Source organism: Netta rufina, assembly GCF_964035555.1.
Source record: "Netta rufina genome assembly, chromosome: 27".
NCBI classification, from domain to species: domain Eukaryota; kingdom Metazoa; phylum Chordata; class Aves; order Anseriformes; family Anatidae; genus Netta; species Netta rufina.
In genome coordinates this window covers 4,552,593-4,576,039 of record NC_140151.1, presented here as the reverse complement: position 1 = coordinate 4,576,039, position 23,447 = coordinate 4,552,593, and the positions used below count along the sequence as shown (strand labels likewise).

Below are 23,447 nucleotides of genomic sequence, written 5' to 3'. Positions count from 1 at the left end.
TTTCCGAGCTGTCATTTTCCTGGCTGTTAGAGGAGAGGATATGTTGAAGAGCAGCCTGGCTTTGCAGCGAGGCTCCTGCGAGAGACGTGACATGTTTATTTTCCCCGCGCCAACTCGCACATCAAACGCGCTTTGGGTTTCTGCCTCGCCAAGGGGAAGATCGGTCCCTTTGGCAGCACCCCGGGGGGGCACCAGAGCCCCTGCAAGCAGCCGGCATCACCCTCCAGCCCCCCCGAGATGCCCCTGCCTGCAAATCCCTAATTCTGCTCCCCGGCACGAGCAGCGACGTGGGAGAAGGGGAGTCCGACTCGAGAAACTCGAGGTTTTGCATGACCCAAATTTCCAGCTTTCATTTAGGTTTTAAGCGCTGTCAGGTGGCTGGGGAGAAAAAAAAAAAAAAAAAGAAAAAAAAAAGAAAAACAACACACAAAGGAAAGGAGATGGTATTTTCAAAACCAAAGTTATTTCGCATAAAAAGGAAAAAAAAAAAGCCCTGCCACATGGGAACGTGTCAGCTCCTTTGAAATGTTTGCTTGTTTGCTTGTCTCCCGGAGCCAAACAGACAGGGAATTGTTCGCAGCCTTGCAAAACATTTCCACTGACCCAAACCCGCACGTTTCTGGAGCCGAGCATCCCCCAGCCCACCCGGGCTCCCTCCTGCACCAACAGGGGGGGCAGAATTTGGGGTGCTCTGCAGGACACGGACCCCATCCTGCACCCCGCAGCTCCAGCACTGGCATCTCCCCAGCCCGCCAAGCTTGGCTCTTGCTTCTGCTTGGTTCTTTGTTCTTGGTTTATTTCTTTTTTTTTTTTTCTTTTTCTTTTTTTTTTTTTCCATTATAGACATCATTTAAAAAAAATAAACTTTACAATAATACATTTGTAGGCGTTGCCATTTGAGCATTTCTTTTTTTAAAAATAAAGGGGAAATGAAATTTAAAAAAGCCACACCGTAGATGTATATGGTTATGTATATACATACATATATGTAGGTATAGGTGAACACTATATACATACACTATATATGTATATATAAAAGAAAACTGAGTAACATATAGAGGTTTCCAACCGCTGCTGGGGTCGGATCTCATCCCAACCCAAATCCGACAGGACGAAGGATGGAATATAAAAAAGATGAAGAAAAAAAAAAAATCTCCCTCTCCAAGTGACAGACCGAAAGCATCAGGACAACCTCACATCGTTTGGATACTGGTTTCTTTTTCTGGTTTAAAATTCTCACCGACAACGGGAAAAGAAGAAAAAAAAAAAAAAAAACCCAAAGGCAGTAATGATGTAGAGAGCTGGAGCGAGTTCCCTGGCCGGAGGGAGACGGAGAGCCTCCAGTAGCACGGCTGTCCTCTGGAGTGGGGTGATGAGGATACGTCCCTTGTCCCCACGGGGTCCCCGCAGTGTGCCCGAGCTGGTGGCTCCTGCAGCCAGCCCTTGCCCGAGCTCTGCTCGACGCTCGTTTTCCCTCCCCGGTGCCGTTCACAGCTTTGGCTCCCCATTTCGGGGCGGCGCGGGTGGGTTTTGCCACGAGCCATCGGGCTCCTGCTTCAGCAGAGACACCCAACGCGCTGTAAAACGAACCAAAAAACGTCAAGGAAAAATTAAAAAAAAAAACAAAAAAACAAAAAAAAAAACAAGGGGGGGAAGAAAACCACCAAAAGTTTCCCAGCACCACCAGGGTCCATCCGCCGCCGTGCCGTGGTGGCAGCGCCGGTGTTTGGGAGCGTTGCAGTCCGGAGCCCGAGGTGAGCCTTGGCTTCCCGATGCTCCCAAGCCGGCACCGGTGGCGTGGTCGAGGCTGGGGCGAGCGTCCCCGTCCCTCTATAGCACCAGCACCAGGAGGAGGACGGGCACGGTGGGCAGGATCCGGCCCGCCCAGTGCCGGCTGCCGCCTGCCTTGGGGTCCACGAAGGTCTTCTGGTCCGGCATGGTGTCCGTGGTCAGCTGGGTCTGCGGGAGAGGGGAGAGCAAGGGGTCAGCAGCACCCTCAGGTTTGGTTTTTTTTAGGGAGAAGAGCCTATTTTTGCCCGTGGGTCGGTGAGAAATGCAGTCACTGAGATGAGGTCCCCGCAGCACCCCCTCCCCAGGCTCCCCCCTGCCCCTAATTTACCTCTGAGTAGCACAGGCTCTGCTCTTTGGACTTGTTTAGCTTCTGTCCGTGCTCCTGGAGGGGAGGAAGGAGGCAGGCTCAGGGCAGGCTCCTGAACCCCAGGGCTGGGCTCCCCAGGGTCTTTGCCGGCCCCTTGGTTTTGCAACCAAAAGTGAAGCTGCAAGTATGGACGTCTCAGCCCCAGGTTTATTCCCCCTGAAAATGTCCCTGCTCAGCACCACTGTGAAACCCACAGGAATCTGTGCCCCCATCCCCAGCGCAAGGCACCAAACCACAAGCTCAGCGAAACACGAGAAATTTCATATTTTCCCAGTTGCCCAAAACCACACGGAATGCAATCGCTTGTTTGCACCCTCAACAAGCCCAGGGGCAGAAGTGGGGCTTAGGATGGGTGCTGAGCATGGAGCAGGACACAAATCCTCCCTTCCCTGCACCGGGACCCCCGGTCCCACCCGGCAGAGAAGGGGTGCTCCCCCCAGGGGGGTGGCCGTGTCGGGTCCCTGTGCTCCAGCGTGAAATGGAGCCGCTGATTGTCTCACGGAGCGGTAACTAGAAGACAGAAGAGGTAATTACTCGAGCGTGCCGGATCTAATTAGAGGCTGCCCAAGGGTGACATTGCTGCCTGCACGTGCTGCGGGCGGAGGCGATGCTCCCCCGGCTCTGCGCGCACCCACCCACGGCACGGTGCTGGCTGCAGCCCTGAAAATGATGCTCAGCGGGCACAGCACCGCTGCAGGACCACCTGGAGCAGGACCAGGGGGGCCAAATCCTGCCAGGCACCTGGGTACCAACAAGCCAAGCCGTGTGCTCATGGCTTGCACCGAGCTGTGCCAAAAGCAGAAGGACTTTTTGGAGGTCCAGAGCTGCCCAGCTCCGCACCAGCACCCCCAGTTTGCAGCAGGGACTGGGCTGGGCTCCTACCTGGATGGAGGTGCAGGTGGTGATGATGCTCGTGTCGTACATGGTGTTGCTGTAGTTGATGTCATCGGGGGACGGGCTTTTCTCCGTCCTGGGCGGCACGGTGACGGGGACCAAGCGCGTCCTGGGGGTGAGGTTCACGTCGGTGCCGTTGCCAAAGGCCTGGATGGCGTTTCCTGGGGGGGCAGGAGAAGGCATTTACATGGGGGCACTGGCCATGATGGGCAGGGGAAGGAGGGCAATGGGGGAGCGCCTTACGGAGGCAGGGGTTCTCCGTGAAGTCCCTGAGGAACTTCTCGCACTCCTCCTCCAGGTTGCCGCTGCCTTTGCAGGAGCACCAGGGCGAGATGGTGATGCTGGTGGTGCTGGCGTCCACGTAGTTGGGCGTCATGTCGAAGCCTGCACCCGGGAGAGGAAGAGGAGGAGAGATGAAGGGCTGAGGATGGGTTGTGGATGGGGGGAGCTCTCCTCTCCATGTCCCATCTGAGCACTCACCGATGAGCCCCGCGTAGGAGCCCAGGCACGCCTGGTAGTTGTCCCCGGGGCAGCTCGTCAGGGACTGGAAGGAGGCTTGGCAATTAGCGTGGAAATCGGCCAGCCGGGACCTGGGGGCAGAAACAGGAGGGAGAGGGACGGGATTGCACCTCTGCTGCCGGCACCGAGCGGCCCAGCAGCGAAATTTGTAAAAAATAAAGGAAACAAAAGGTGATGAACGGGATATCGAGGAGAGCTCGGTGAGAGCTGGAGACTCCGGAGACACACAGGTGCCCACCCCCAGGCTTGTACCCCCCATCCCAGGGACCCCTACCCTTGTCTCTGCTGCTCCCCCATCCCCACCCCACCGCTGCCACCCCATAAAACTTCACCACTTCATCTGGCCGCCCCGCTCCCGGCGTCGTTACGCGACTGTAAAATTTGACTGCTTGTTTTTTATCTTCCCCTTGAAACGTTCAAGCTCAGAGTGCAATTAAAATGCCAGAGGTTGGGGTTTGAATGTTTTTCTTTTGTGGCTGAGATGGGGAAAAACAACCCAGAGCCTCACAGGGAGCCCGGGGGGCTGGGACAGTCTCGTGTCCCTTTCCTTGGGATGAACCGAGTCACTGAGGTGGAAGGATCAAGAAATGTGAAGAATGAAGAAGGGAACGGATGGATGGACTGGGCAGATAGACGGATGGAGGGCAGTTTTCCAAATTGACTCAGTCACTAGATGGACAGACACGAGGCTGAATTGTGGCCCGGGCTGGATCTCAATCACAAGGAGCGATCGCTGCGAAGCGGCCAAGCTGCTGACACTGTGGATGAGACCTTGCATTTCACAACAAAAAACCTCCTCGGCTCTTTTTCTCACGCGTCATATAGGAAGAAGAAAGCATACATTATTTTCTTTAGCTTCCTTTTCCTTCCTTCTTAATTAAATGTCATCTTTGTCCAACCAGTGATTGAATCATCCGGCAGTACCTGCCTAAAGCCATGAGAACTGATGAAAATAAAGGCTAGGAACTGTTGTTTTTTAAATAGGAATGATTTGTTTTCGGGAGGTTTTTGATCAAATTAAACGGGGGAGCAAATGAAGCAGTGATTGAATGGGGTAGAAGGGATCCGCAGCAATGCCTTACATTTATCCAGCACTTTTCATCACACCTCGAGTGCGCTAAAGGGAAGAGGGCGCAGGCACCGCCTAATCGCAGCCAGAGCCAGGGAAAGGGACGGATCCTGCTCACCAGCACGCAGCCAGAAGCCTGCTGCAACTTCACGTGTTAGGTACCGGGGGAAGGACAGGGGAGGGAACAAAGCCCAGCTGCTTGGGGCTGCTCCAGGGCACCGGCTGCTCCGTGCCGGAGCGCAGCGCTTGGTGCAGCACAGCCTTTTCCTGAACACTTCTGCTCTTTCCAACCACCCGTGACCGGGGTTTTTTCCAAAGCACCGATGCATCCATCTCTCATGGAGCAGCTGAGTCTCTTTTTCGGGAACTCCCCCACCCTTCACACCCCAGCATCACCCCACAGCATCCCTTCTGCTGCTTCCCACGGCCGGCTTGCGCGCAGCTTTTGCCCATCATCCGGCGGCTGGCGGTGCCAGTTGGATTATTTCCCTTTTTCCACCAGCTGTCTGACCCACTTAGCGCCTCCCAACAGACCACAGATTTCCAGGGCAAGGTCGGCCTCTTCATCTGGGTTATTGGAGCACTCGTGATGAGGAGATGGGACTCCTGGGCACCGCTTGCTATACGTGGGGAATGCTAAAAACCAGCAGCGATGCAGCTGGCACCCCTTTCACCAAGACACGCAGCCAGGGATGTCTGCTCGCTCGCGTGGGGAAGCTTTGGGGTCTGAGACCCAGCGGGGAGAGCCTGGGTGGGCATCACACGGCAGCAAAGCCCCAGCTCTGCTCCTTGGTTCCTCGCGGTTCCCACCGCAGGGAGGTATTTTGGACTCCCTCCCTCGCTCCGCAGGAGATAAAGTTTCCGACAGCATTTCCCTCTGCCCAAATCAGAGGCGAAGGCACGTCAGTTCTCTTAAAGAACTGTGGCAAGTTCATCACCGAGTGCCATGAAAATTTGTCACGCTGCTCCCCGGGGCCCTGCTCCTGGCTTGTAGCATCCTCTAAGGCAAATGTTATTCTTTTCATAATACATGACAAGCCAGCTGGTAATCTTTCCAGAATATCCAAGCCAGATGTCACTCTTTCCGTTGTATACAATGAGTTCGCAGTCGGTGGATGAGGCTTGAACTGCCAGGAATAAACCTTACTGGAACCAGCCCACGGCTTCTCAGATTTCTGCTTTTAAGTGCCCGGGCAAAAAAGGGGACGGAGCCAAGTCCATCTGAGCAGAAACAGGAGGAGCTGGTGCCAAACTGCTGGCTCGCAGCTCGAGGTGCAGGTGGGCTCGGCGAGTCCCTGCCTTGATACACGAGAGCAGCTGGGGTCAGTGATGGGGAAAAAAGGAAGACACCAAGCATGACCTTGACCTTGTCTGCTTTCCTGAAGGGCCTCCAGGACAATCCCCTAATGATATACATCCTTCCAAGCCAACCCTTGCAAGCACGCCCTGCATTTTTCATTTTCGGTGCTTGCCAGCCCCTCTGCAAGGTCATTGAATCATGAAGGTTGGAGAAACCCTCCAAGATCATCTGCTCCAACCCTACTACCAACATCACCCACATGTCCCTAAGCACCAGGTCCAACCCCAACAGGGTTTCCTCCTGGGCACCCATCCCAAATAACTCATCTCCTGCCTTGGTACAATGAAGGAAAACCTCAGCAGCTTGCCAACGTGATATCTTTAATCCAACATTAAAAGTTACCTGCACAGCAGAGGATTTCAGATTGTGGGTTTTTTTTGTGTGTGTTTGGTACGTTGCAATTTTTTGAGCTGAAAAATCCCCGGAACAGATGCGAGGTGCCTAATTGGGTGCTAATTGTTCCCATCACCACATGCCTGTAAGAAGTCCGAGCCCGGCGCTGGTAATAACTCTCTCCCCATCAAAGCAAACAGCATCAGGCTCTCGAATATTTCATGCAGAAAATGTCCAAGATGCAGAGATTACTCAAGACATGTTTTTCACAGGCAATTTACAGGGACCAAGGAAAAATGGCTTTAATAGACATCAGCGCGGAGAGGCGGCATAGAAAAAATGCCTGCCCCCCCTCCCCGCAGCTCGGTGGATGTTCAAGAAGCTGCGACAACACACAAAGCCCAGCAAGACATAAAAAGCCCCCAGGGCCTGCTGGGTGCCCTCCTCCTGGTTGCTCGTCCTGCTGGAGATGAATGCATTTGGAGCCAGGGGATGCAGAAATAAAAAACGAGCATCCAACAACGAGGGCGGCGTGGCCGGGTAACGCAGCGAGGCGTGGGGATGGCATCAGCTAAAGGACTGAGAGAGGAGCCAGGGCAAAACTTCACTGCTCTGGATGACCCTCTATAAAAGCTAGGAAATAGCTCACAGGGGAAAAAAAAAAAGGATGGATGGAAATACTTGTTTTATCCAGGAAAAGTTACCGGCCAACTTGGCTTTACACCCGATTTAGTGAAAATCACGTCTTTGGAGGATGTGCACCGGTGCCCGCAACCAGCCCAAAGCTGCCAAGGGAGATGGGAACAGCAGGAAAGAGGCAAAAAGAACAAACCAGAGACAGGCAAAGGAGAACCCCAAAATTACAGAGTCAGAAGAGCCAAGCTAGCTTGAGAAAAAGGAAACGAGGACAGGCAGACCAGGGGCTGGGTTGGAGGTTGTTAGTTAAGAAGTTTAGTTACCAGATGTATTTTAGGACACTGCATGTTGATTCATCACGGATAAGAGCAGTTGAATGATTTTTTTTTATCCTCTTGCCTATGCTCAAACCCTATCATTACCCGGTAAGGGAAGGGAAGAATTAAACACACGCATCATTTGATTTTAATTGAAGGACTGTTCTATTTCATTGAACTGCTAACTAAGCCGAACAGGAGATTGTGTTTACATAAGCAAACCCTGAGTCAGTATAGACTTGCTGTCACATTAAGTCAATACTTATGAAGGCTCTCTATTTAATTATTCAGTGCGAATTGACTTATTATTGTGTTAGGACTGTGGGCAGCCTTGAGCAAGGTGGCCACCGAGCTGAGATCGCTCCTGGCTGCCTCTGCACATGGGTGCCCACAGGGTCCCCGGGGAGACGCACCCCACTTGCATCCTCCCTCCTCCCCATTCCTTCCTTTGGTGGGAAGCCAAAGCCTCCAGACTGCACAGATTTGATATTTTTGGTCCATTTCAGAGTGTTTTTTTGCAGGTAATTACAGCCCTGATGCAGGCACCCACTTTGGGGACCCCATTGCCCATGCCCTGTTCCCCCCAAGACGCCGGCGCTGCTCCCTTCTGCCTCTCCTGGAGCTGCTGCTAAATCCAGGAGTGTTTTTACTTCCTCCTCCTCCTCCTCCTCCCATACCACGGACAGCTGAGCTGCTCTCATTACGTGGCGTAATGAGAAAGTTGAGCTGCGCCGCTGTTTATCAAGGCAACATCCATTACAGATGGCACTTTGTGCTCAGCGAAGGGCGTGAAGGCGAGGACGCGGGCTTAAAAGAAAGCGTTTTGCTCCCGTGGTTGGTGTTTAATTGATACAGAGCCAAGCTTCCCTCTTGGGTCATCAGTGATGGAGCAGGGCTTCCCCTCCCCAGGGCACGGCTCGGGAATTGGCTTCACAACCACAGCCAAAATGAGGTTATTTCTGCCCGGTTTTACCCAAATCAACCTCCCCAACACACACAGACAGACACAGGGATCCTGCCAGGAGCTGGGCAAGATCCATCCGTCCCCTCCACCACAAACACTGCCTGAAATACACCCAAAAAATAGAGAAAACTCAGGAAAACGAACAGCCAGCCTGCCTTTGGATGCCGAGGAGCAAGAGCCAGTGGAGGCTGGGAAATTCTTCAGCACCAGCATCAGTGAAGCATATAAGACCAGATTATTTGTGTTCCCGACTTGCTGATGCAAGATGAAAAATACAGCAAACTGCAGCTGCTGAAATCAGCTCTTTTTTTTTTTTTTTTTCCCCTCTCCTTCCCTTTCCCCTTAGCTGAGGTTAGTGTTTTGCAAAAGGTTTTTATATTCTGGGAGCTAAAACCTGTCCGTTGCAATCAGGCACAAAGCTCGGGGAGTTTGTCAGGCTCCTCTGCTGTGCTGGGAAGAGCTCCCCGCGTGAAAAGCTGCACAAATTGCAGCCATCTGGGCTTGATTGCGCCCTGCCCTCGTGGCTGGAGCTGGATTTGGGGACTGGGAACCTCGTGGAAGGGGTCGGTGGCCTCGCAGGTGCTCCTGCTCTGAGCATCGCCACGCACCCAGCTGGGTGCTGATCACTACAAATGCAGAGGAAACATCCCCAGAAAGGCACATGCCTGTACTGAGGGCTTCACCCTTCATTAGGCATTGAGCCAGGAGGCCTAATTAGGGTCTGATCCCATGCAGGAGAGTTATCTCATCTCCCATCACTGCTGGAGCAGCAGCAGATCTGCTCCCGAGTTCGATGCCCTTGCCAGTCCCGTGCTCTGATAAGGACGAGCATCACTCTGTGATCCCGATCTGATAAGCTTGGGCATAGTTCCTTATCCCACAAGGGACTGAAAGCTGCACGTGCCCACGGCCAGGGGCACAGGGGTGCAGAGGATTTCATGCCCAGCTGCTCCTCAGTGGGTGTGAGCCAGAGTCAGACACCATGGGAAGCAGGACCAAGCCTGCACACGCTCCCAGCACCCAGTGATGATCCTGGCAGCAATCCTTTTGCCAATTCTTTGTTATTTCTAAAGGCAGAGAGGAGCAGAGACCCCCAGCACCAGCCCCACAGACCGCTCCCCACCTGCAAAACCAGCCCCAGGAAGAAACACAGAGATGGAGGGGGGTGGATAGAGGAGACCCCAAAAAAGCAGCAGAGCAATAAAGCGCACCCCGAGTGTGCACGCCTGCTCACTGGGAATTAACAGAGCACCCAGCCTCTGCCAGAGCTGTTCCCATCCCAAATACCTGCGATGAAAAAGCCAGACCCACTCTAACTTGCAAAGCGGCATCAGTACAGCAAAAATAAATAAATAAATAAAAATTCTTCCTTTTCTTTTTGTTTTTGTTTTGTTTTCCTGCTTGCCTCCAGGGAGGGAGCTCAGCTCAGGTGCAGGCACCGCTCGCCCCGGATAGGTCACCGCTTTTAAACACTTTCACAGCTGCAAAACCGAGGAGGTCAAGCAAGCTGCTGGAGTGTGTCAGCATCCCCAGCATCCCCAGGCTCCCCGCTGCAGGCTCTTAACCCTCCTCACACCCCGGTGCTGCAGCCTGGTTCATGCAGCTGCTTGTGATGGGGGTGCTGAGGTTTGGGGAGCCCCCCTGAGCCCCCCCAGGGCAGAGGGGACAGGATGAGACCTTCCTGCAGCACAGCACAGGTCAGCACGCACCATGCACAGCTTTGCAAGGTCCCATTGTGGGGAGAAAATCGCCAAGATTAAGGCAAAAATCTCTGCACACCGACGCTCCAAGCTGGATCCAGGAATAAATGAGGGTTTGGGGCACCTCTCCCTAACCGGGCACCATCATCTGCTGCCAGAAAATGCATTTTCCCCATAGAGCAAACAGACAAAAACCCCAAAATTGGGTTGTTCCCGCCACAAGCTGGGCACATCCACAGCATTTAACGCCTGAGCAAACCTCTCCTGCTGCCGGAGAGGTGCTGCCATTAATTTGGCCGCGGCTCAGCACAGCCCCGATATCTTTTATTCATAGACATTGGCGTATTGTATTACTTTTTGATAAAAAGCCACATTCCCACACTTCAAACGCAGTTGCTCGCAGCCAGGGGAGGACCCAAAGCACCATTATTTATTTTGCCACCGGGCTGTGGGAACCTCCATCACCGCGATGGCAAGAAGACCCTCCTCCTCGTAGCAAACTTATTCTTTACGAGGCTGATCCGGACCCTGGAGGGTGACAGGAGGTTTTTTGCCCTATGAATAATGGGCTTCATAATGGAGAAAAAGCCTGATCTCCCCCGACTTGGCTTCAGCACCGGGAGAGGAGCGCGTTTCGCCAGTGATGGAGTTTCGCTGTGGATGCTGAAAGCACTCCGAGGGGGTTTGCTGGGTGTGGGTGCCCCCAGTGCCATGGAGCCTGTGTGCATTTGTCCTCCCCACACCTTGGGGGGATGGGGAAGCCCCCCAAAGCTCACAAACCATACACAGCCCTGCACAAACCCATGGGCTCACCCCGCAACAAGGTGGGGACCAGGCTCAAGGCCCCCTCCCAGCGCAGGAACCTCTCCATGAGCAGCCAAAAACCCTTAAACCTCCCCATTTTACACCACGAAAAAAAAAAGCTGTGTATGTTCACAAACACATCCAGGAGGACGCAAAACCCTCAGGACAACCCAAAACCACGAAAAGGAGCCGAGCAACAAGAAAACGATGCAAAACCAGCCATGACCCCGTGCCAAATCCTCCCCAAAAACACCGAGCAGAAGCCATCGCGCGGCGCCCTTACCGGCAGAGGTGGTCGGCCCGGCACACGTTGCGCAGCTCCAGGCAGTTGGGCTTGTGCTTGTCCTCGTAGGAGCAGGAGGGGACGATGGTTTGCCGCCGGCGCTCGGCGCAAGCCTGGTCCTTGCAGGAGCAGAAGAGGAGGCGGTAGGTGTACTCGCTGGGCACGCGGTCGAAGAACTGGCGCAGGGCTTTGTGGCATTTCCTCCGGCTGCAGTGCTCGGTGGCCGAGATCTCCTTGCTGCAGGTGGAGATGTAGCCCGAGCGCAGGCGCTTGCAGTTGTCGTTCAGGTTGCAGGCTTTGGCCGCGTCCAGGCAGTGGTTGCTTTTGGAGTTGGTGGCCGGGTCCATTCCTGCCCCGAGAGCAAGATGGGGGGAAGAGGTGAGGCTGCGGACGCGTCCTCGAGCCCCAAAATGCCACCAGGAAGGGGTTGGCACCGCCGTGTCCCTGCTGGGCTGGAGGTGGGTGTACTGCTGTTGTCCCCCCATCCTTTCACCCCCTGCGTGATCTGGAAGCCTTCCTCCAAAAAGGAAAGGGGTCACGCACATGGGGAACCTGGTTAAACCATCCTCAGTGCATAATTCATGCCATGAATTTACAATTTTACCTCCAGTCAATTATTCAAAGAATAATTATTAATTATCCAGCCTGCTCCAAAGCAGAACAATCTGATGAGCTGCACGGGGCCCAGCCAGCCCCCACATCCCCTCCTGGGGCTCCCCAAAACCAGGTCACCCCCAGCCATGACCCCAAAAGGGCCAAGTCCTGCCCTGGCAGGGACAATGGGGACAGAGCTGGGCACCAGCCGTGTCCTGCATCCACCCTGGGAATCCCAGGTGTCAGCAAATAAAGCAGCCAAGGGAGAGGATGGACAGAGCCAAACCACCGAGTGGGAACAAACGCTGATTTTTTTTTTCCATTTTTTTTCTTTGTTTTTGTCAAGATGATGAATTGCCCTTGGCAGGCCAGGTGCTTTTTTAAAAGTCACCTGACTGCACCAGCAATTTCTTCCCTAATTTCCCCTCCTTCGCAGCCCAGCCAATTTCGTGGATTCTTCCATTGTCTCCCGGCTTCCACTGGCAAAGACAAATGACAGCACTGAGGAGGGTTTCCTACCGGGCGTGTTTGTAAGGCCCTGGCAATTAGCAAATGGCAATCAGCTGCCTTGGGGAGCACGGTTCTCCTTCTTTGCTTTGCCTCTTTGAGTGCAGCGATGCTCATGGTCCCGCTGCCACCCAGGGCGTGCAGATGAGGAGCATTTTGGGGGCTCCGTTTGTAGCCCAGGACCCAATTTTGACTCATTTTCCTGCTGTTTTATCAAGCTTGGCATGAGGCACCCCAGCCTGGAGCTCCTGCAAGCAGCGATACTTGCATTATCAGGTCCCAATTAGTAGACAAAACCTGATTTCTCCCCAGTTTTGTCCCGTGCAACCCCCCAGCTCCCACCCCATGTGCAGAAGGGGTGCTGAAGGGGAGAATGATAGGAATAAAGCTTTGAGAGGGGGAAAAAGGAGCAAAGAGGAGCCCCAAAGACGGGACAGGGAAAGAATTTGGCCACAGGAGCCCCCTCAGCCCAACCACGGGGACCCTCCAGCCAAGGATGGAGCCAGCTCATGACCCCAATTCCAGGGGAGCAGGAGGGGATGAAGTATGTGAAGAGGAAGGGGGAGCACAATTCCCCTTTCTGCTCATCCAGAGCAGCCCCTGGCTCTGCAGGGGGACGCAAGGAGCCTTCGCAGCTCTCCAGCACGAGCGTGGGATCCATGCAAAGTGCCGGCTTCCTGCCTAATCCTCCCGAGCACCGCGCCTGCCCTGCCCCGGACCTGCGGGGACCTGGATGCATTTTAATAGAGCCGATGCTTGAGAGCGCAGGGTTCCTGGGGAGCTCATTAATAAAGCACGGGCATGAAAATTTCATGAGGCGGGCAGGAGACGGGGGCCAAGGAGCTTCGGGAGCACCGGGAGGCGCGGTGCCACCGGCTGTCCCTGCTCGATTCGAACAGGAAGGGGCTGGGGGAAGAGGAGGAGGAGGAGGGTGATGAGGAAGGCAGCACGGGCTGAGCCTGGGCACCTGATGCCCACCAATTTTTGGGTGCTGGCCCCATGCTTCCCAAGCAAGGGGCTGAGCCTGGTGTGGAGCTGCTGCAAACCCTGCTGCTGGGTGAGCCTCTTGATCTCGCCGCTCCAATTCCCCCAATTTCCCCCAATTCCTGTGCCTGCCTCTTTCACCACAGCTGCCATTCCTGCAGGGAACGGGGCAAAGCTCTCGTTTTGCACCATCCATCCTCACCCCGATGCTCTGCTCTGCCCCGTGGGGTTCAGGGGGCTCTACCCCCAGCCCCCTGCTCCCCACCGTGCTCCCAGCCAGGGCGCGAGCAACCAAAACCCAGGCGCGAGCATCGAGCGTGGAGCATCGCCTCCCTCCCTCCCTTCCTCCTCGCAAGGTAACGTAATCCCTGCGCTATCCCCACAGGCAATTAGCAGCGCGCCGGCTCAGCCTTGTTATCCAGAAACAACAGCAACAGCTCATTTGCTTCAGCCGCTTGGGCTGCGGGTCAGGGCTGGGGGTCCCGGGGGGCTCCCCGCAGCCCCAGCCCCGCACGAGGGGGGTGGAGAGGGGCTGGAGGCAGCAGCGAGGCCACCCTGGTGGCCACGGCGCATCTGTGGAGCGTAGCCCCTGGTTCCCCTTTCCCCAAAAGCCGGAGAGGCTTCCTTCCCCCCTCGCTTTGCATTTCTGAATAAATCAAGCCGTGAGTGTTGATTCCCCCGCTCCAGACACTCCGCTTTTCCGACTTTCCAGCGGCTGAAATATTTCCTTGACGATAATGCAATCCAAAAAGGCACACGGGAGACAGGAGGGGGGTGGCATCAGCATCCCAAACAGGCGCTGAGCTCCCCGGGGGGAGCCTCGGAGAGGGGCTCCAGGAGCCAAAACCCAACAGCGAGGGGGTCCCCGAGGTGCACCCATGAGTTGGGCACAAGGCGAGGGGTGCCATGGGGGGCGCAGGGCTCCCCGAACCCCCTGGCTGGCTCTCGGGGAAAGGGTTAAGAGGAGAAAGAAGCCAAGGCATCGCTGACCTAATTCGGAAGAGGGGTGGTGGCAGAGCTGAGGGTTGTCATGGAAATAGATGGCAAAAAAAAAGTTCCTGATGGACCACGGTGGGGTTTGGGTTTGGAGAGGAGGGCGTAGGGCGGAGAGGTGCTCCCAGGGGCTCTGCTCCTCCTCCGAGCAGCATCCCAGGGCTCAGATCCAGGCCAGTGGCCCCAAGGAGGGACAAACAGGGTCCCCCCCAGCTTCCTAGCCACCGAGGGCACAGACAGGGCATCCCTCAGCTCCCGGAACACAAAGAGCTTTTCATGCAGGACCCACGGGCAGCAGGAGGCTCTGCGTCCCCTCCAAGCTCCCCCACCTCATGCCACAGCCCCAGGGGATGTGGCAAGACAAACGAGTGACTTCTGGCCCCAAAAGCCCACCTTCTCTACTTATTATTCACCCATGGCTGGAGTCCAGGAGGTAAAAACCGAAATCACAGCCTGGGGGGAATTCAGAGCCCAGCAGGAGGATGCTGTTGGTGCACTGGGAAGGGGCGGCACTGGATGATGCCCAAACACCGGGTCTGGGGAGATGGAGGAGAAATGGGCAGGGAGGTTTTGGGCGGGGGGATTTGGGGCAGGGGGATTTTAGGCAAGCCAAAGGTGGGCTGGGGGAGTGCTGGAGTGAAACACAGGGGAAGGAGCTGCAGGGTTTCACCGGCAGGGAGCTGGGTTGCGGGTTTGTATTCCCGGGCAGGAGCAGCCGAAGCGGCGGATGCATGTTGCTTTTATTACCTGAGAAAATTGAAGCGAGTCTGAATATATCAGAGAGACGAGAGGTGACCGGCTCGTAGGGGGAAGCTTCATAAAATTCTTCTCCTGGAGTGGGAGGGAGGAAAGAGAAGGGGAAGAGGAAGCAAATTAAAAGAGCGCAGTGAGCGAGCGCCGGGCACGGCCACCTCCAGCTGGCGAAGGGCAAAGCGAGAAGCACCCCAAGCACAGCCCTGCAGGGCAGGAGGAGCCCACTTGGGTTATGTTTTGGGTGATTTTTGGTGGCTGTTGTGAGCTCAGCTCCTTGCCCCAGCTGGGTTTTTCCAGGGCTGAGCCCCGCGGTTCAGCGGATTCACACACACAAGGTCAGCGTCCCGCCAGCACGGCCAGCTGCACGCCGGAGGGTGAAGGGTCTGGGCTCAAGGCCGGATTTTCCTTTGTTTGTTTGTTAACGAAAGAAGCATTTCCTTCAAAAAGAAGGCTGTAAAAAATGTCTTCCGCTCCCCTCTGCCTCTGGTGCGCTTTGGGGAAACGGGAAAATTTCAGCGATGGTTGTGGTGGGGTGGAGGGACGCAGAGGTGGCCGGAGAAGCAAATCGTTTCAGCACCGACCTACCCACCCTAAATTCCTCCTTCCTCACCAGCCAGGGGAATCCCCAGCCCAGCCACTTCTCCCCCCTGCCCTAAGCACAACCCCACGTGCTTTCGCTGCGCGCCCATCGTGTAACTCCAGAGAAATTTGATTTCAGGAGAACCGCAGCTCTCGGGGGAGGAAACGCTCTCCTCAAACCCCATCAGCCACAAGATTAAAAAAAAAAAAAAGACTATATATTTAAAAATATATAAAAATAAATCAGTGGCCGGACCTGGAAAGCCCCGGTCAGAGGCTGAGCACCAGCCCAGAGCATCGATTTCCATTGTGCCTGGCAGTCTTGGGGCCGGATTCTGCACCCTGGTGCCCTCGCTGGGGGTAACCCCACTGTGCCCCACGGCTGCAGCCCTCCCGGCCACCATTAGCCCAAGACAGCAGCATTTACCCCATTAATTTTACGGATATTTAAAGGATTTGTTAAGGAGCCACTTGACGTGGTGGAAAACAAGCTCGTGATGGGGTCAGGAGTGATGTGGGAGGGCACGAGCCCGGCCCTGCAGCCCCTCGGTGATGTTCCTGGGGAATTTTGGGGAGGGCAGAGCTGGGAGGGGAGATGGGGAGACCCCAGCTAGGGCTGGGACCATGGGTTTCCAGCCCAGGGGGATCTGAGTGATGCTATGGGGAGGCAAAAACCCCCACCAGGGACTGCTGATGATGGTGGCCAGGGAGGAACCGGGCTCCGGGCAGCGTGTCCTCCTTTTTTTGCTGGGTTTCCTAATGCTCCAGTGACAAATAGCACCTTTATTAAAGTGCATTTAGGAAACACTGTAACCTCACGGTATATTGCTTTGCCAATGCAATAAATAATTAAATACCAGCCGAGCCCTGCTGCTTGCTAGGAAAATTACCGAGCATTAAAAGGGCAGCGGACTTTTCTTGAGCTCGCTGAGATGCAATTAACCTCCAGGAACGAGGCTGGAGTGAAAGCAGCCCTCCTTAATGGCAGGGCTGCCTCGCTCCCGCAGCCCAGGGGCTGGATGGAGGCGGCCAGGGCGCAGCATCCTTGCTGAAGGCACGAGGTCGGGGTCTACCCCAGGCTCCTCGTGGCTTTCCCACTCGCTGGTTCTCCCCAGAGTCTCCAGATCTGGTAAAATCTCCTATTTTTTCCCCCCACGCACACCTCTTTATCAAAGCACAGGTCCTGGAGTACCCATCAAGCACCAAAGCACCCTCCATTCATGCCTGCTAAACCCTCTGAAACCGCTGAAGGAAGGCTGCTAATGAGGGGTAGAGAACAATTAAGCACTAATTCCTGCTCTGGGCGGGTTCGGGGGCTCGCTCATCCTTGAGCTGACCCAGATTTGAAGGCAACTCCAGCAGGGCTCGCCACGGGGGGCTGCGTGCTGGGGTGCAAGCCCCCCACACCCTCATCCCTGCCACCGAAGGCTCCCAGCATCACCAGCCTCTCCTCTGCCTTCAATCCCAGCTCCTGGGGATGGGCAGAGCCCTGTGCCCGCTGTGGGGTCTGCCAGGGGGATGCTCTGCCCCGTACCAAGGGGGGATGCTCTGCTAGGGAGCCGCCCTGCCACGAAGGAAAGCTCCTCGGTGGGCTGTAAAATGTGCCCCCAGCCCCTGCACTCCTCTGGAGGAGGTGGATTTAAGCCAGGACAATCAAACAGCAGAGGACCAGGAGGTTTTTTTTCCAAGCCCAGCTCAGTGGAAAGGGGGCCAAGCTGCCACCGCCCGGCCGGGTGCGTGCCCTTGCATGGGCTGTGCCGTGACCCGGTGGCTCCGGAGCAGGCTTTTGGCACAGGCTGAAGCTGGATTTAAGAGCTTCTGTGTGCAGAGCCGGCCCTAAGCCCATTAGAGGGATCTGTGCTGTCAAACCAGAGCTGGCTCTGCCCGGCCCCAGCCTGGCAAAGCTGCGCGGGGGTGGCCAGAGAGCGGAGCAAACCCCGTGAGCAGCAGCCCCAGCCCCAGCCGAGCCCCTCGCCACCAGTTTCGCCCTCTCCAACCAGTTCCCAGCCCCTCTGAGCCCTGCGCCAGGAGCCACCAGGCAGTGGGGCAGCCCCAGCCCCTTCGGTGCCCTCAACAGAGGGGCGAGGGGCCGAGGAGGAGCCCCCGCAGGCAGGCAGCAGATTATCCTGCCTTCGATGCACAAGCCAGCCCCGGCTTGGCCAAATCCAATTTCAATTACCTGCTCCAGCCTCTGATTTACTCCTCCACCAGGCTGCAATTACGGCAGCCTCTGGAGCATCGCCCCTGCGTGGAGAGATCCTGCTGCCAGCCCTCCCTGAGCAAGGGCTGGAGGGGTCCTGGGGGGGCAGCGAGGACCTCTGCACCCCAAGGGGGTCCCCATGGCCCCTGCGGTGCTGCAAAGACCCTGGTGCCAGCCCTGGTGCCCCTGGAAAGGGCAGACAGAAGGGGAAAGGCCGGGTGCTCTCGGGAAACTCCTGCAGGCCTCAGGGTGCTTTGCCTTTCAGATGGGAAAGGAGATGTGGGACTTGCCCAAAACCACAGAAAAAAGCCCCGTTTCCTCCAGCATTCGTGGCAGACGAGGCTCTGGGGCTTGCTTCCCAGGCTCCCCCACACCCCAGCCTCTTGCAGGGGGGAACGGGGTGGGCACAGCCTGCAAACCCTGCTCACACGTGGGCAACAACCCCGCAGCCTTTGGGGGACAAAACTCAGGGCCAGGAGGGAGGCAGTGGCTGCAGAGGAGCCCTGCGCCCACCACCTCCTACACGGGAGCAGCCCCCAAACCCATTTCCCCCTTGCCCCAAGCCCACCGTGGGCACACCGCCCCCATCCCATCCCACACCAGCATCCTCCAGCAACAGGGACACCAACCCCTGCGCAACCCCCAGCCACTTTCTGGGGGAAAAAGCAGCACCCCCAAGACCCCAAATAGCTCCAGAAACCCCTCACCCCCTCACCTCACCACCACCACCGCCGCCCCGCGGCGCCCAACCCCGTACCTTCGGTCAGCCCCAGGTGGATGCTCCAGTAGATCTGCAGGCACTGCAGCTCCTTCTTCATGCCCCGCTTGCAGCGGCAGTCGTAGAGGGGGCTCTCCTGCAGCACCTCCAGCGCCGCCTGGCACTCCTTGTTGGCCAGCATGGTGTTCCTGTCGCGCCCCGCCAGGCACTGCCGCAGCGTGCGGTACCGCGAGCTGCAGCTGGGCTCGGCCGCGCACAGCTCGTTGGCTCGCACGCAGTCCACGGGCGCCCGCCAGCCCTGCGGGTCCTGCCCTGGGGGGGACGGGGGGGCGGCCAGCGAGCGGAGGGTCTCATCTGGGTCACGGGGAGGTGAGAGGAGAGAGGAGGGCAGAGAGAAGTGAGGGGGTGTTGGCGGGGAGAAGGACGTGCCCCGTGCGCACCCGCCGCGAGACGCCGAGCTTCAGCCCCCAGCCGGGTGGCAAGGGGGTGCAGGGAAAAGGGTTGGGGTTGATTCCAGGGGGATGCCAGCCCCAAAATCAATGGAGAGATGCCAGAAGACTCTGCACCTCTGCACCAGTCCCCTGTGCCTCTCCACCGCTCCCCTGCACCTCTCCACCACACCCCTGCACCTCTCCACTGTTCCCCTGCAACTCTCCAACGCTTCCCTGCACCTCTCCACTGCTCCCCTGCGCCTCTCCATCATTCTCAGCACCTTCCAAAATCCCAGAGAGGGATCACATCCTTCCCTCACTCCCAGCCCCTGCCTGGATGTGTCCTCATCTGCACCCTCCAAAACCCTGCAGCACCTCCAAAACCCCGCAGCACCCCGGAGAGGGATCGCATCTTTCCTCCACTCCCAGCCCCTGCCCTCAGCTGCAACCTCTCCAGGGGGCTGTGACACAGGGGGACATCAGCCTCTCCTTTCCTCATGAAATCAAAGAGCAAAAGGACAAACAGGGCGTGTTTCCAGCCCTGGTGCCCGCAGAGACGAGCCTCCCCACACGACCTCCCCACGGCAAGCCAACCCAAACTCCCCATGCGCATTGCTGATTTTTTTTTTAGGTTGGGGCTCAGCATTTTCAGCCCGGCCACGGGATTTTTTGGGCGTCTGACTCATGGGTTTTGAGCTCCCGGGCTCGGCAGGGCTGCGGAGTGGTGTGGCTGGGCACAAGCTCTCCCCCCAGCACAGCCTCCTGCCTGCCTCCGCGCTGCGCCCCTCCAGGAGGCCGTGCTCCAGCTCCTGCCCTCTCCAGGCTGGGACGGCACCGCTGGTCCCCAACCGAGCCATGGGGACAGGGAGGTGACAGCAGAGCCTCTGCCACTCCTGCACCCCCACCAGCAAAATTGCAATTGTGGGCAGGGAAAACCTTGGAGCAAGCAAAGACGGGCACGGCGGGACCTTTGGGGTGTCCTTGGCCACCCCAGGGGGTGACACACGGGGACACCCCACATCGTGCAACGCCCCCACCACGAGCCATGGGTGTCACTGCCCGTGGTGCCACGGGGAGCAGCTCCAGGAGCAGCAAATGTCAGCCTCCAGCTCCAAGCCCCTTTCCCTCTCCGTGGCCACTTGTCCGGGTACGGCGTGGGGACAGTGACACCTACAGGCATGTGACAAGGGCCACCCGTGTCCCCCCACCCACGGGGCCACGCAGGGAGCTCCATACGAGCAGGGCTCGTCCCCTGCCACCGCACAAGAGGGGACGTTGGGGGCTCGGGTGGCTCTGCAGGAGGGACGGGGCGATGCAGGGCTGGGATCCCATCCTCCTGGGCTTCAGCTGCTGGCCCCAAAAACCCATCGGTGTGTTTGGAGAGGTCTGGAGGGCGTCCAGGTGAGCAGGAGCAGCCACAGGGCCCCTCTGTCCGTGTTAGATCCAAGGTGGGCTGGCAGGTGTCCCCGGCCACGGCTCTCCTCGGCGTTTCGGGTTTATATTCCACAGGGGGAGCAGGCAGGGTCCGTGCACGGCGGGGGAGAAGCTGGCATCCCCAAACGCTCCCCGGGGCTGAAACGCAAACGTCTTGAGCCTCCCAGCGAGCTGGGGCAGGCTGCTCCAGCAGGGCGCTCGGCTGCCAGACAGGCAGAGCCATCCCGCAGCTCAGCACCACGCCGCTTCTCCTCCTGCATCCCGGCTGCACATCCCTCTGGCTCCAGCCCCAAACCCAGAGCTCGGCTCCGATCCGTGCTCCCGCTGCCTCCACGGAGCCTCGTTGCGAGTCCCCTCTCCTCGCCGCCTCCGTGCGCCTCCCGGGCGGGTGCCAGCAGGGTGTGGGGAAGGGAAACGGCTTTGCTCCGGTGTAAAATGCGCTCGTGGAGCTCGTGGAGCATCCTCCCGAGGGGCCCAGCACCCTGGGCAGTGCGGTGTCAGGGTGGGAAGGCCAGCAGGAAATCCACCCAGCACCACCACGTCCCAGCTGTGGATGCCAGCAGCACGGCGCAGAGCTGTCCTGCTCCGGAGGAAGGGCGAAGCAGCCTAAATTTTTGCCCCCAAGGCCAGCCACACGCTCAGCCCCGGCTGGACAGGCTGGAACCGAGGTGTTAGACCTTAAAAAACCCCCTCCCCTCCTGCCCATGGCACGGTCGGACCAGGCAAAGCCCCCCAGAAACCCTGCAGGGGTGCAAGGGGCAGGCTGAGCCTTCGTTCTACCCAAACCAAACCACCTCACGGCCAAACCTCTGCCTAAACTCGCGTCCATAAAACACCTGCAGGGAATTTCAACCCAATCCTCGGCCGTCTCAGAGGGGTCAGAGCACAGCACAGATTTGCAGGCAGAGGCACAAACCTCCGGCAGCCAGGGAACGAGGCAGCATCGGGCTCCGTAGCCACCGTTCCCATCTAGCTGCAGTGCTCTTTTTCCTCTCACTGGTCGTGCCAGAGACCTTTGGACACAGGCAGAGGGAAATATTTATCCTCGCAACTTGACTAAAAACAACAACAACCCCAAAAAAAAAAAAAGAATTGCTGAGGAGCACGCAGCCTCCCAGCCTCGCTGTCGTGGTAGCAGTTGCGTTATCCCAGCTGAGAGGGATATTTTATTATTTTTTTTTTTTTTTTTTGTCTCTCCGGAAAGAAAAGCCCAGATGTTAAGAGCTAAGCCAAGAGCTGGGTTTCCTCCCTGCCTGGCCCTGCCACGCACCCAGGAAGCCCCAGGGGCACGGGGAAGGGGCTGAGGGTCTGGATTTTGGGCTGCCAGCCCTGCGAGGAGGACGGACCGTGGCTTGGATGCCTCAGGTGGAGCATCCCGGTGGTCCCTGCCCTCCTGAAGCCCCCTCGTGGACCCCCCAGCAGCCCCCACCGTGCCCCCAAACCTCGCTCCCTCTGGCTCAGGTTTGTGCCCTGACCCCGACACTCCCCGGCAAGTCACAAGCAAGGACACCCCAAATTTTGGCTCAGCCCCCCCGCCACCCAAACCCGCAGCGTGGGGGCACACAGACCCCTCACCACCAGGGCACAGCAGGATTACATCGGGGAGCAGCAGAGGGGGAAGAGCACCTGCCCCCAATTCCCCCAGGGCGCTGAGCATCCCCAAAAGGTGCCGAGCACCCCGCACAGGGTGGATCCTCCACCGTGGGTGCCTTTTCGGGAGGTTCGTGTGCCAGCCCTCTGCAGCTCCCCATCCCTTCTCCTCCTCGGCCTCGCAGCCTCGAGCTCGGCGGAGTTTTTCCAGGCTGCTGCAGAGCTTTTGGGATCGCTCACACGCAAAGCCAGCGGGGTGCAGGAGCTGCCGTAGCCACGGCTGGAGCACAGCACACAAACCCCAGCCCTACACACAGCAGGGCAGCTCGCCAGCCTCCCAGGGGGGAAAAAGGGGACCCTGCTCATCTCCTTTTGCACCCCGCATCCAATGCAACCTCTGCCTTTTCCCCTTCCCGTCCCTTTTTTTCCATCTGCACCTTCCCCATCGCCGCGGGAGGCTGCCCTAGAAATGCGGAGCGTTCTCCCTGGCAGCCTCCAGAGCTCCGAAATCACTCGCCCATGAGCGCACGGATTGCAACAGCGGGGACGGCGGCGGCTCCCCGAGCACACGCGAGCAGCTCAACTTTCCCCAAAAACCTCCGCTCCACGCCGAGCTCAAAGGCACCCGGGGGAAACCGAAGGGCTGGGGGGACACGAAGGGACCTGGGGGGGGTGGTTTTAGGGTGGGAAAATCCTCCGAAATGCAAATCCTGGCGGTGCTACCCAAGGCGAGAGGGGACCGGGAGCGTGCGGGGGCTCCGGGATCTCCTGCGCGGTGCCACGGCCACGTCCCCGCCGTCGGTGCCCCGGTTTGGGGCTTCCGAGGGGTTGGCCGGTTCCGAGGGGTTTAGCCCCACGTTTTAAGCTTGGGTAGGGCACAGGCAGAAATTGCTGGCCCTAGTGGAATTGCTGCCGTGCGGTGTCTCGCCTCAGCCCCCTCCTGATCCGGACGAAGAGGCAGAGGATGCGCAGCGCCCGCAGCCCGCGGGCAGAGCGGGGCAGGGCAGGGCAGGGCTGGGCTGGGCTGGGCTGGGCTGGGCTGGGCTGGGCAGCCACTCACCTACGAAGAGGACGATGCAGAAGGCGTTTGCCAAGATCATGTTAGGAAATCCACGAGATCCTCCGCGGGCGGTGGGAAAAAAAAAAAAAAAATGGAAAAAAAAAAAAAAAAAGAGGAAAAAATGAAAAAGAGGAGGAAAAAAATGGAAAAAAAAAAAAAAGGATCGGGGAAGGAAGCAAAGCCCCCAGACGAGCAGGTAGATCCCAAATCCGCACGGCTCTGCGAAGAAAGGCGAGGTGGGGGGGTGTGGGGGCGCTCCGCCCGGCAGCGGGGCTCGGAGCTCGGAGCCCCCCCGCACCCCCGGCCCCGCTCTGCGCACGGGGGGCACCGCGCACCGGGCACCGGGCACCGCGCACCGGGTACCGGGCACCGAGCACCGGGCTCCGGGCACCGAGCACCGCCGGCTGCCGGCGGCTCTGAGCCGAGCGGGGGCTGCGCGCCCGCCTCTGGCTGCCGGGGGGGGGCGCGGCGAGGGGCGGCTGCGCTGCTCCGCCGAGCCCCGGCGGAGGAGAAGGGGGCAGAGCCGGCGGGGCCGCCCCGTTCCTCCCCTCCCCTGCCCTCTCCGCC

General features: G+C 57.8%; 1 protein-coding gene across 1 annotated transcript; it reads right to left on the bottom strand.

Annotated features, from left to right (window-relative positions):
• Positions 1 to 1,830: 1,830 nt before the first annotated feature.
• Positions 1,831 to 22,920, bottom strand: GFRA2 (GDNF family receptor alpha 2; the record flags this gene model as incomplete). The annotated part of the gene is made up of 9 exons (XM_084302328.1): positions 1,831 to 1,959; positions 2,120 to 2,173; positions 3,041 to 3,213; positions 3,296 to 3,436; positions 3,533 to 3,642; positions 11,038 to 11,386; positions 14,863 to 14,946; positions 18,405 to 18,719; positions 22,881 to 22,920. The coding sequence occupies 9 exons, from the start codon at positions 22,918 to 22,920 to the stop codon at positions 1,831 to 1,833; spliced, it is 1,395 nt and encodes a 464-aa protein (XP_084158454.1).
• Positions 22,921 to 23,447: the final 527 nt, after the last annotated feature.